General features: G+C 36.2%; 1 protein-coding gene across 1 annotated transcript; it reads right to left on the reverse strand.

Moving 5' to 3' along the window:
- Window positions 1-1,979: 1,979 nt before the first annotated feature.
- Window positions 1,980-9,123, reverse strand: LOC120464077 (calpain-1 catalytic subunit). Its single transcript, XM_089120525.1, has 13 exons — window positions 8,920-9,123; window positions 8,427-8,671; window positions 7,135-7,207; window positions 6,865-6,983; window positions 6,644-6,777; window positions 6,219-6,393; window positions 5,891-5,965; window positions 4,721-4,806; window positions 3,402-3,476; window positions 3,161-3,321; window positions 2,793-2,956; window positions 2,683-2,694; window positions 1,980-2,558 (listed from the first exon to the last, which is right to left on the reverse strand). Exons 2-13 carry the CDS (start codon window positions 8,661-8,663, stop codon window positions 2,325-2,327), a joined length of 1,545 nt encoding a protein of 514 aa, XP_088976651.1. The 5' UTR covers window positions 8,664-8,671; window positions 8,920-9,123; the 3' UTR covers window positions 1,980-2,324.
- Window positions 9,124-12,056: the final 2,933 nt, after the last annotated feature.

Below are 12,056 nucleotides of genomic sequence, written 5' to 3' on the forward strand. Positions count from 1 at the left end.
CTAACGTTAGCTAGCTTCTCCGGCCATTAGCTACTGCTGTTCTTCCTTCTATTTTCTTATCCAGACATAATTGGCAACGTTCAGATCAGTCCAAAAAAAGCATATGAAATCCGTTTCAAGCTACCTTCATGTGGTTTGAAAACTTATTTCAAATCTTAAAACTAAATCCGCACAGTCTGAATGCTAGGATCGGATTTCGCGTGAAAAAACGCGACAGAGCTTGTAATAAAACAAAAATCCAATTTATTTTGGGCTGTTTTTGGAGATGGCGAGAACTGAGGGATTAGAAATGTTGTAAAACAGAGTTCATAGTAAAGCATTATCTATTGCAGAGGCTAATTTCATTATAGTTGCTGTAGTGATGTGCTGTAATTTATCAAGGAAATAATATTGTGTCTATCTATTAATGGATAGCCTAGCTAATTTCTTTATCTATTCAGCTTGAGAGGCGCTCTCCATCTAAACTGGTTACTCTTAAACTTTAAAGGAACACGCCGACTTGTGGGGACTTAAGCTTATTCACTGTATCCCTCAGTTAGATAAGTCCATACATACCTTTTTCATCGACATCGTGCATGCATGCCATAACTTTGTCTGACTCTGACGCACCCACGTACCGCTAGTCTAGCTTAGGACAAAGACTGGAAGTAAGGGCTTCAGCAGCATACTTCTCCCAATAAGTGACAAAATAAAACCAATATTTTCCTATTTATATGTTGTGATTTGTATAGTCACAGGCAGCATACAAACAGAATACCTACTGGGTACTATATTCTCAGAAGGTGAAGCACCGCTACTTGGGGCGGAGTGATTTGCTCGCAGCACCTGACCTGAGAAGCCCGTGGTGATGAGCAGATAGTTCGCTCGCGCTAATCACGTTGCAGCGAGGGGTGTCTCAAAAATCTAGCATTTCCTCACGTTTTTAGTGACAGTCGATAATATATGCGTGACATTGGCGATGACAGTGATGGCCATATACCACACCCACTCCCCACACTTCTTCTCACAGATATCCACGCCCATTTAAGTTGCATTTTTCAAAAAGATTGAAAAAAGCTAGACTTGAGCGGAAAGAGGGGGGGTTTCATTACCCTTTGATGAAAAGACGAGCGTTTTGGGATTACAATTCTGTCATTAGTTATGGCATCAACAGGGTCAATGGTGAGGACGATAACCTGACGATCTCTGACACCTGGAAACACTTTGATTTAGTGATGATTTAGTCACAAAACCAGAGACGTTCACCCGAATCCGACTCATACCAGGTCAAACGTCAAAGGAGACACATTTGAGACTCATGTTACAGGTGTAGGCTACAGCGATACTCCTGGGCTGATCTCAGTAAATGCTCTCAGATTTCTACCTGTGTTTTTAGTGAATGTGATGTCCATTGTTTTAGTCAACTGCTGCCCTCTACTGTAAGAAACCCGTAGCTGCAGTGTTATATCAATACATACAGGGGCACTTCACTTATTCCTCCAGAAACTAAATGGAGCAAAACACTATCCAATAAATAACTAGTTTTATGGATTTGAAGCAGTTTTCAGTCTTATAGGATAGCAAATATTAAAATTGTAATCACACATTTGAAATAATATATGGGAAAATAATATTTTGAAAAACATTGTTTATTATTAGTATTGGACCTTTTGTGTCGCTTTGGTTTATAAAATTATATACTACATATATATATATATATATATATATATATATATATATATATGAAAAGTTCAGAAGCAAAAGCCTCTAAATGCCATTTGAAATTTTCTTCTTTAATGATGATTTTTTATCAAACTTGTATATTTAAGTTCAGTAATTTCACTTAAATAACAATTAATAGGTGATTATCATTGCCATTTAAGTGAAATTACTGAACTTAAATATACAAGTTTGACAAAAAATCATCATTCAGGAAGAAAATTTAAAATGGCATTTAGAGGCTTTTGCATCTGAACTCTTCATATATATATATATATATATATATATATATATATATATATATATATAATTTTGAAGACATGATGGGCACTCACTGAAATGGCATTAACAAGGTGTTATTATGATACTGACTGACCTGACCCAAACACAACTTTACAATATGACAGAAAATCAAAAACCTTACACGTAAACAACAATACATGTGACTAATAACATTCTATTCACAGTTCACAAATTTAGATATTACATTTAAAAACCATAGATTAAGAGAAACATTAATGCTTGTGAACAACAAAAATCCCCAGGGAATACAGAACAGATATATGAAACTGTCAGCACTGCAGTCGTGACTTTTCATTTATCCGGAGTTTCACTGATTGGTCATTTCATACATATGTCATCTCAGGTTTCTCATTTCTCCTATGAGATTCACTCTTTGAGAAGATGGACAATATGAATTTTGCGCTCTCTTTAGGATTGAAAGTGGACGGTACAATGAGATACTCTCCTGGTTCAAGCTTGAATAATTTCATCACATCTCTTGCATTGATGAAGTTCCCACTACTTGCAATGGGGCGTTTGCGGTAGAAGAACTTGTCCGGGAGCTCCACATCTTTCATCTAAAGGAGAATGAAATATAAACTTGTATTCAAGCAACCCATTTATTTTAAAATTTGCATTGCATGCATTTTAAAAGCAAAGTTTTACACTTTTGAGCTTGAATTAACTATATGTTTTACTTGCCTCTGGTGGAATCTGTTAAAGTAGAAAAAAGAATAGCACATCATTAATAAGTGAAAACCAAAATTACTGTATTTCTGACTCCCAATAGAGTTTTTTTTGTTAATACTGACCGCAAAAACACTGAAGCCGATGGAGTAGTTAGAAACTTCACTTCTGTTTCTCTTCTCATGGTTCTGCATGAGGGACACCAGAATGTTTTCAGGGCACTGACCACTACATTCCTTATCAAGCTCCTCAATCTTCACCCGAAACTGAGGATTCGTCCAGAAAGAGTCTACAAGACGTCCAGTGAGTCAGACATTTGAGGTACATGCAGTAGACAAACACACAAAAACACACACAAACCATATGGCCAATATTATGCATAGACACTCAAAAAGCATGTGGCTGTATCTAATATTTCTATTCATGCATGCTAGTATATAAATGTATGAAATGCTCACATGCCACTTTCTCTCATTATATGTTTATGAGCTACCTTTATTATTGAGGCAGCCACCAGCTGTAGTCCCATCAACCCAGCTGTCTTTGTAACATGTGGAAGTCCATCTGCATTCAGAGGAACTGTCCAGGAAATCAGGACTGAGGCAGCAAATATCAATGTCTTCAAAGTTTTTGGTGAAGTCCTCCATTGACATCCTGCAGTAAAATATGAGTTATTGAAAGCATTTGATTCATTAATGCTAGAGATCATATCTGAAACTACAGTTAATGCTCACCAGAACTCTCCGTCATTGGCCAAAGAACGACACCTGGATTTCTCCTTCTCACTCACTTTGTCCCACAACGATGACCTAAAGTTATGCAAAAGGATATATTAAAATATTGCATGAGGTTATGCCAATTGGGAAATTAGCAGCAGCAAATAAAGAGGGAAAAAAATGACATACTTTTGAACAGAATAAGCTTCTGTTGTAGTTAATATTTTTCTAAAAGGGTATAGTCGAATTTTCATTGGCACAGAATTAAATAAGATGCCAGAAAGCAATTGTACCTCAGTCAATTTAAAATCCATTTTAATATTGTTTAACCATCTTTTTATATATTATCAAACATATTTCTCTCATTTTAAAAGGCTGAAATGTTTTAAAGTAACCATAGCACAAAACATCAGAATCCATCAGCTCTTTTTAAAAGTAATTGATGTTTGTGCGTTGTTCCCCACCCAAATGATGCCGTTTCTCAGAAGATGATGTCACTAAAGAACTGGCTATTGTTGTTAAAGGTATATTCTATTACAAAAGACTGACTAAAGGCAACAAAAGCTCATTCTTACAAAATATCCTTCAGTGAATGAGAGTTAGCAGATTCCGGCGATATGAATCACAGTGACCGTTGATGTAACGAAAAACCAATAGCACTTTTAACCTCCAATGATATAATCTACGTTAGTGTGAACATTCCTTGACAAGACCAGACAAGATTTTAAACTAAAAACAGAAAATGTTTTGGCTGTTTATTTACATGACAACAGTGTTTTTGAAAACGATAATGTTATAAGTTCTGTGCAAAGTACGTTTTGGTCACGTTTCTCAATGTCATTGCCTAATAAACAATTCTCAATGCAGGAGCCATCTTTACATGAGGTTTTGGTTATTCTTCAGATATTCATGGAATTACCCCCAAAATATAAAATTGATCACCAATTGCTATCATCTTGAAAAAACACCTGAATTTTGTATTCATATAGGGACTTGGTAAAAATAGCAGCTTTCAAAAATGGCAAAGTAGTGGTATAATTAAAAATGAATTATTAAAATGTTGATGTTTTGTTTAAAGAAACCTAGAAAAAAAGGTATTTAGCTTGGTGAGTTTAATATTTTATCTAATGTACCACATATGATGGGGACATGATTACTTTTAAAGATTTACAGTTTAAAAGCTATAAGCTAAATGAAAAACTTGATTTAGCATATTAAACTCTCAAACCTCATTAAGACTTTTTATTTATTTATACTTAATATAATAGTCATTAATCATCTGGTGGTACAAATAAAGAATGATGCTTGACCATGTGTCTATAATTTCATTCTCTTACTTGTCACTCCAGTCACCGGTCCACTCGCCTTTTCCCCAAGGGTTCAACACTCTCACCAGCTGAACTGTTTTTTTCTGGCATTTTACCTGTAGAATACAACATGACATGACACTTTTAATGCATAAAGCCATTTGCCATTTCACCTGGGATATTGTGAAATAACCTATTTACCTTATGACTGAAGTTTTTAAACACAATGCTTCGTACAAAACATTTTTTCAAACTTCTCTTGCATAATCACAGGCTTGACATAAGAGATACACATGAATGCAAACTGAACAAAGGACATACCAAAGTGTGGAGCTCATGCTGAATACAGCTGAATGCAATTAGTAAATGAATACTGGTGTCCACAATAACAAAATGGTTAATATAAGAAGCAAGTATTGTTGTAGTTCAGGGGTGTAGAGTCACAAATGATTTGCTCTTAACGTCCGATCATGGTTATATCTCGCTATTAGTGTTACTTGATCTTAGTGCTGTATTTGATACCATTGAATTAAAACACATACTTATCTGACCGTTATCAATTTGCAGCAGTAAATTAAGAGATGTCTTATTGATCACAAGATCCAACCCATCTGTAATTATCAAGTGCTCCTGAATATCTAAGATAGCTGGTTCTGTTGTGTTTGATCAGGGTTGCAGCTGAACTTTGCAGGACGATAGATCTCCATGAACAGGATTTGGGCACCCCTGTTGTAGTAAACAGTCTTTCTACAGTCGTCTTTCTATAAAAATCAACTTCAGGCTTATTGAAAACTTTCCCAGGTGGTTACATGTGAAGACAGGTCCCAGAACAGAGCCTTAAGGGCACTACTCAGGAATGCAACACAAAGTTAAAGTGCGGGAGGTTTTAAAACTAAATTGACTGGAAATGATGCAATGGAAAAAGTGACGCTCATATGGAGAACAAAATCAGAATGGCAAGCAAGATTTTTAAACCCTACTGGGTTTACTAACTAACTAACTAACTAACTAACTAACTAACTAACTAACTAACTAACTAACTAACTAACTAACTAACTAACTAACTAACTAACTAACTAACTAACTATCTATCTATCTATCTATCTATCTATCTATCTATCTATCTATCTATCTATCTATCTATCTATCTATCTATCTAATCTGATATGTATTCTGACTTTTGCTTCTGTGCAGACTTACCTTGTAAACCCCAGTCACTGTATATGCATGGCCTTGAACAATGCCATTGGGTAATACTGTGTTTTCAGATGTTTTCTAATATGGTATGGAAAAAAAGACATTGAATCAATAATGATGCCCGATGAAATATGTATCAGGAAATAGGAAAAGATTGTTTTATGTAGCTAATGCTCTATATTATTTCCTACATATTACATTTTAGTGTTCACTATAGTAATTTGTATTTAATTGAACATTGAAATCTTTAATGCAACGTACTTCATTGCCAGTGTTTTAGATGGATAATCTGTCATGGCAATGAAAGGACAAGCCTGAGGTCACTGCTTACCCCCACAAAGGTGCCACAGGCCATCAGGGCCTTTGCTTTTGCTGCACGGTTCATCAGGCCCCACAAATCAATAGAGGCTGTTGCTGTTTCATAGTGCACATGGACGCCACCAGTGAAGTCCAACAGCGCCTCAGACACAAGACCAGCGTGCGTGTCAGCATAGGAGCCGCACACCCTGTAAAAGACATTCTACATTTTAATACAGTGGAACAACAAGCCTTCAATGAGTGATTCTGTGGGATTACTCAAATTGTTGATGATTAAAATAGACCAGATTGGCCCAATCGTGCTCCTGTAGGAACACTGTCCTGCAGAGTTCAGATCCAACCCCAATTAAACACACCAGCTAATCAAGATCTAATTAGGCACATAAACAAACATGCTTTTATACTATGAAAGTTGTATGATTTTAAGAATAAACCTACTTGGCATAAGCTTTCTCCAGCAAGGCAGGCCAAAACTCATTAGATGTTTTTGAATGAACAAAAATGAGCTTGCCATCGATTGTTGGCAGTTTGTCATCAATGACGACGTCAATCCATTTCCCAAACCTCCAGAACTATGTGAATAAAGCAGAAGGCTTAAGGACTGACCATTTGATTAAATAAGATGCATTTAAGTCATTCTACAGTGAAATATCTCTCACTCTAAAGCGAAATATCCCTGTATAATCTTCACCAAACGACTGGTCATCTGGCATGACCTGGTCCATGACATCCTCCCTAAAGGTTAAAGCTCCAACTGAAGCAAGAAACCAGCAGTTTCCTATAGTAAAAGCACAAACATTAGCAAACATAGATCTTTCATTGAGTAAACAAAGAACATTCTGGTCTGTATGGAGTGATGCGATTTACTACAGTGTAATTCAAAATCAACACTTACTGGAGTATGTAAATAAACACAGATATAAACATACCTAAATAAGATCCTTGGGAATAGTCAAACCTGGAAACCCCCTTAACAATGAGTTGAGGGTCTGCCACTATTTTCTAGAGAGAGAGATTCATTAAATTAATACATTACACAATGAAATTTGCTCTAAGGAGTTGGGACACCAGTAGACATTTAGACTCCTTTATTGTGATATTAGCCGTGGGACATTTTACCTCGCTGTTTTTATTAAAGTTACATTGAAAGTTCACCTCCTTTTTGAAATTAACATTTGTTACAGTTATGTTGGATCACTTAAATTCCCCTAATTTTATTTTCTAAAAAAACAGCCGCTAATGTAGAATTACTTCTCAGGTCACTTTATCTGATAAATAAAAATTGCGGGGTGTAACAGTGCTGTTTCACAATCTTACTAAAATACATTTGAGTGTGTTGAAAATGATGTTAACATTACTCTGTGCATTCGCTCGATGGCTGGTATGAGACACTTGTTGCACATTGGAGTAACTTAGATCAATATTAGAATATAATATATAAAAGCTGTTGCTAAATGACATGCATTTAATTTTAAAATATATTGTATGGTGGAGAAAATGCTATACTGTCACTACAAGGTCTTTTTGATTATGCCATGTTGGCCACTTCACAAAATAGCATTGTCTGTGAGTCATTGTACAAACATGTTACACGTAGTAAATCAAGAAAACAAGATTTTCAAGCAATAGGACTAACCATGTTGAACTATACTGTATAATAATTAGTTTTCTGTCAATAAAAGTATCCAAACAGTTGCTCACCTATCTAATAAAACTCAAATTAAAGCATAATAATTATCAAACACATATTATAAACAATATAAAACAGAGCAATTTCTAAGAGGGTCTTTATACTTTAATTAGGGTCCTCACACACACTCGTGCCATAATTAAAGCGTCTTATACTGGTCAAATGGATATGTCATTGACTGATGACAAAATGACAAGGGCCCTTACACTGAAATACCTGATACCTCTTGATTTAAACATTGTTGGAAACATGTCAACACAATATATAACATTGTTTTAGTGGTTTTTGGACATTTTAATAAAAAAAAAATCATACATACTGCGCCTTTAAGATGCCTTGCCACAATTGTAAATAAATATGTTGGGAAATGCTACAGATAAACCTGTCCTTACAAGCCCTAAGAGACATTTTGCAACATTTGATGAAGACAGGTAATATTCAAGTTATTTTAGATCCGCTCGAACAATAATGTCTAAACTCTTCTTGAAAGTTTCTGAAGGTGTGAAGATGGAAAGTCAATACAGGACTTACCGATGGCCTCAACCATTTGATTTGTTTCATATCCAATCCAAGTTTCTTCTTTGGGTCAATGGAGCTGCTGTCTGAAGGGAACTTCTCATCAACAAATCTCCTTTTATTGGTGAGGCAGCTCTTCTTCAACTCCTGGTAGTCCTGATCCAAGAATTTTAAAGGGACGTCAAGAGTGCCCGTTCTGTCTCTTGTGGGCTGTTCATCCCTGGCTATTCTGTTCACACGAGGTGGTGGCATTTTTACAGCTGTAAAAAATATATATAAAGTAAAACAGATAAAAGTGTTGTCTGGTGAGATGACACACCACTATGCTATAAAATGTTTTGTTTCCAAAGACCTATAAGAGATAAGAAACTTGTTAGACCTGTTTGGGAGAGAAATCTTGTCCCTTTGAAATACACATCTTGATAGCTTTTAAGAGACTTACAATATAATTAAACTCAGTTTTTAAGATATAAATAATCAATATACTTTACCTCCAAGGATAACTTACCTAATTGAGCAGTTTTCTCTTCCTAGGTTTGACCGAATCTCTTTGTTCTGCCCTAGGCTCTGGATTTCCGAGCTCAGAGCGAATGATTTTTTCAGGAAGGGTGTAGAGCAGTGTGTAGGTTTTGTTTTGCTCAGCCACACTATTGCATGAACTGAAAAAGACTTCCAGTTCCTCCCACCTGTGCAGTTGCATAACAGATCCACCATATATAGCCTTAACTAAAAAAAAATATAATAATAATAATATGCAAATAAACACGGAAAGCACTCAAAAACTTTTTAACAGTGTTGGTAAGCAATTAATGTTTTGACGGAAAGGTTAGTGTGTTAGATAATAATGATGACACACAATAATGACCATAATTATGAACAGAAACCAAGAACATTGTGGCATCACATCAGTCTAACAACAAACTACAAAAAACTTAAACTTCATATAGAAAATAAATTAATTGTTAGACAGTAACATTACAATTTTTCTTTCTTTTTTTTTTTTTTTTTTGTGGGAGGGGTGTCTTCAATAATCAACCAATCATCACTCAATTAATCACTTAAGTATCGAATTAACTCTAACACTGCATCTGTTTCTTTAACGCCCTGCAGATGGTTTCCATATGAACATGGTGTTAACTACAAATACAACCCAGAATGTATTGTTTTCCTACAGTAGATTACCGTCTCAATGGAAAATAATATAATCAAAAAGTCAAACTGCCCAACTGAAGGAAACACTGATCACTATATTTGTGACCAGACATTTTCAATAAAACATTGACATCTAAACATTTACATTTACATTTATTAATTTAGCTGATGCTTTTATCCAAAGCGACTTACTATTCACCTTTGTCTAAGCCACGCCCTAGAATGTAGATTGACCAATCACAGTGCTGCCGGGAACGAGCTCCCACAGAGGTCCGACACTTTTTCACAGCGCTTCATTGACTTTCAACACAGGCGTCTCATTTTTTTGGTCTCGGCAGGCTATTACCGTCGTAGTTTTACCCAAAATATGGTTAAACGTTGTGCCTGGGGCATTTGTAACACAGATACACGTTTCCCAGAGAGGTTGGAGGGGGGTGTCCGTTTTTTCCCTTCCCAAAACCGAAGTCAAATCCTGACAAGTGCACGTCGTCTTTGGATTAAACTGTGTAAACCCCGCAAAGATCAACAAGCACAACTTTTTTTACTTCTAACCTTACTGTGAGTGTGAAGTTATACTAGCTAGACAGTTTTATAATGTTTTAGGTTATGATTTCGGTTCTCATACCGGTTGTTGACACGCTAGCACACGCTGCTAATAAATACAACGTTATACTCGTGTAGTCCGTTTGCTTTGTAATAACGATTATAGAAGTGAATAGAGACCTACCCAGCTTTGCATGAACAGTGTTGCTCCCTGATGTTAGTCTCAGTCTCCGTCTCGATTAGTAGGAAATGCGGTGGTTCAGTTTAACTGTGACCGGTAACATTATGCTTTTGCCTCTATTTTGGATGCCTTGTTGTTTCTTGAGTTTCACCTGTATGTCTTGAATATTCCCTTCGAATGCATATTCCAGTCCCTTTTGCCTACTTCTATCGGACACTTTATTTGCTGCTTTATAAAAGTTTGATAACATTTCAACAGGAAGAGCTATCACAGCATAAGCCATGTTGATACCAAACCAGAGCCCAGATGAAGTTTGACGGACGTAGCAACAGTAACTAAGGGAGGCGGGGCTTAGCCAAAGGTGAATTGCTACATACTGTGTGTGTCAGAGGTCGCACGCCTCTGGAGCAACTAGGAGTTAAGTGTCTTGCTCAAGGACACATTATATGGCTCTGTGGCATAGGCTTCAGATGGGTGACAACACAAAAGTTTCCCATTGCTATTGGTTTATTTTTTTACCACACATATTAGCATTATGCATGATCACACGTCACCAAAAGCGCCTGACATCCTTCAATCCTTTCTAAAATTACATGGCCAGTTTTCATCGGACATCTTCTGGGCCGATCTCATTCATTTCCAGACACTCTACTAAAAACACTGATATGTTATTTTTCATTGAGTAATGCGGTGGACGTGGAGAGTCCGTCGAATAAACAGGACAACGCTAGCCTGGCACGCCAGACCTACATCAAGATGTTAGGTCTGGGAACTCATCATTGACAGGGCTCAATCCGAGGGGCGGGATAAACGCCTTTCAAATTCTCTCTGCACGCAATTGGATAGCGCTACAACCAATCAGAGAAACGAAGAAGGTGACGGCTGAGTCCCATGCGTTTTCCCACCAGCGGAGCAAGTTGATATATTAAACTTTTACCGTATCCAGTCCATAGCTATCAACATTGAACATTGAAAATAAGGGAAATTTCAGGATATAAACAATAGAAGTAATATGGATATTTTTAACAGTTTGCATGATCCCATGCTACTCAAGGGGTTAAATGCACTAAAACGTCACTAAAAGTATGCCTGTGTTTAGCATATTTCTTAAAAATATAATTAAACATGTATTTATTATGAATGTAGTGCACTTGTTAGAAATATATTAAAGTCGGCAAGAAACGGAAGTTGAGATTGTCATTTTTTCCTTGTCGCAACGTATATCCGAGTGAAACGGCTTCTGAAATAAGAAAAAAAATGTAGGACAGGGCTTGATTTCATCCTTTGAGAATTAATTGGAATTTAATTCAGAAATTTTCATGTTTATTTTTTTTCAATAACCATGCATAAACAATATTCTCTCGAAAATACAAACATGTACATACATTTTGCTCACAGATTATGGTAGCCCTGTTTGTGCTAAATAGAGCAATTTCACCTGTGCCATTCTGTTTATAAGCAACTAAAAAGGACAAATGTCAGGGCATGTCAGAACATCTCAAGGACCCCAAAAACAACTTAGACCCCAGAGGGTTAAGAGAAACATTAATGCTTGTAAACAAAAATCCCCATGGAATATAAAACTGATTTATGAAACTGTCAGCACTGCAGTCCTGATTTTTCATTTATCTGGAGTTTCACTGATAGGTCATCTCATACGGTCATCTAAGGTTTCTTATTTCTCCTATGGGATTCACTCTTTGAGAAAATGGACAATATGAATTTTGCACTCTCTTTAGGATTGAAAGTGGATGGTACAATGAGATACT

Source organism: Pimephales promelas, chromosome 15, assembly GCF_988280905.1.
Source record: "Pimephales promelas chromosome 15, fPimPro1.hap1.1, whole genome shotgun sequence".
Taxonomy (NCBI): domain Eukaryota; kingdom Metazoa; phylum Chordata; class Actinopteri; order Cypriniformes; family Leuciscidae; genus Pimephales; species Pimephales promelas.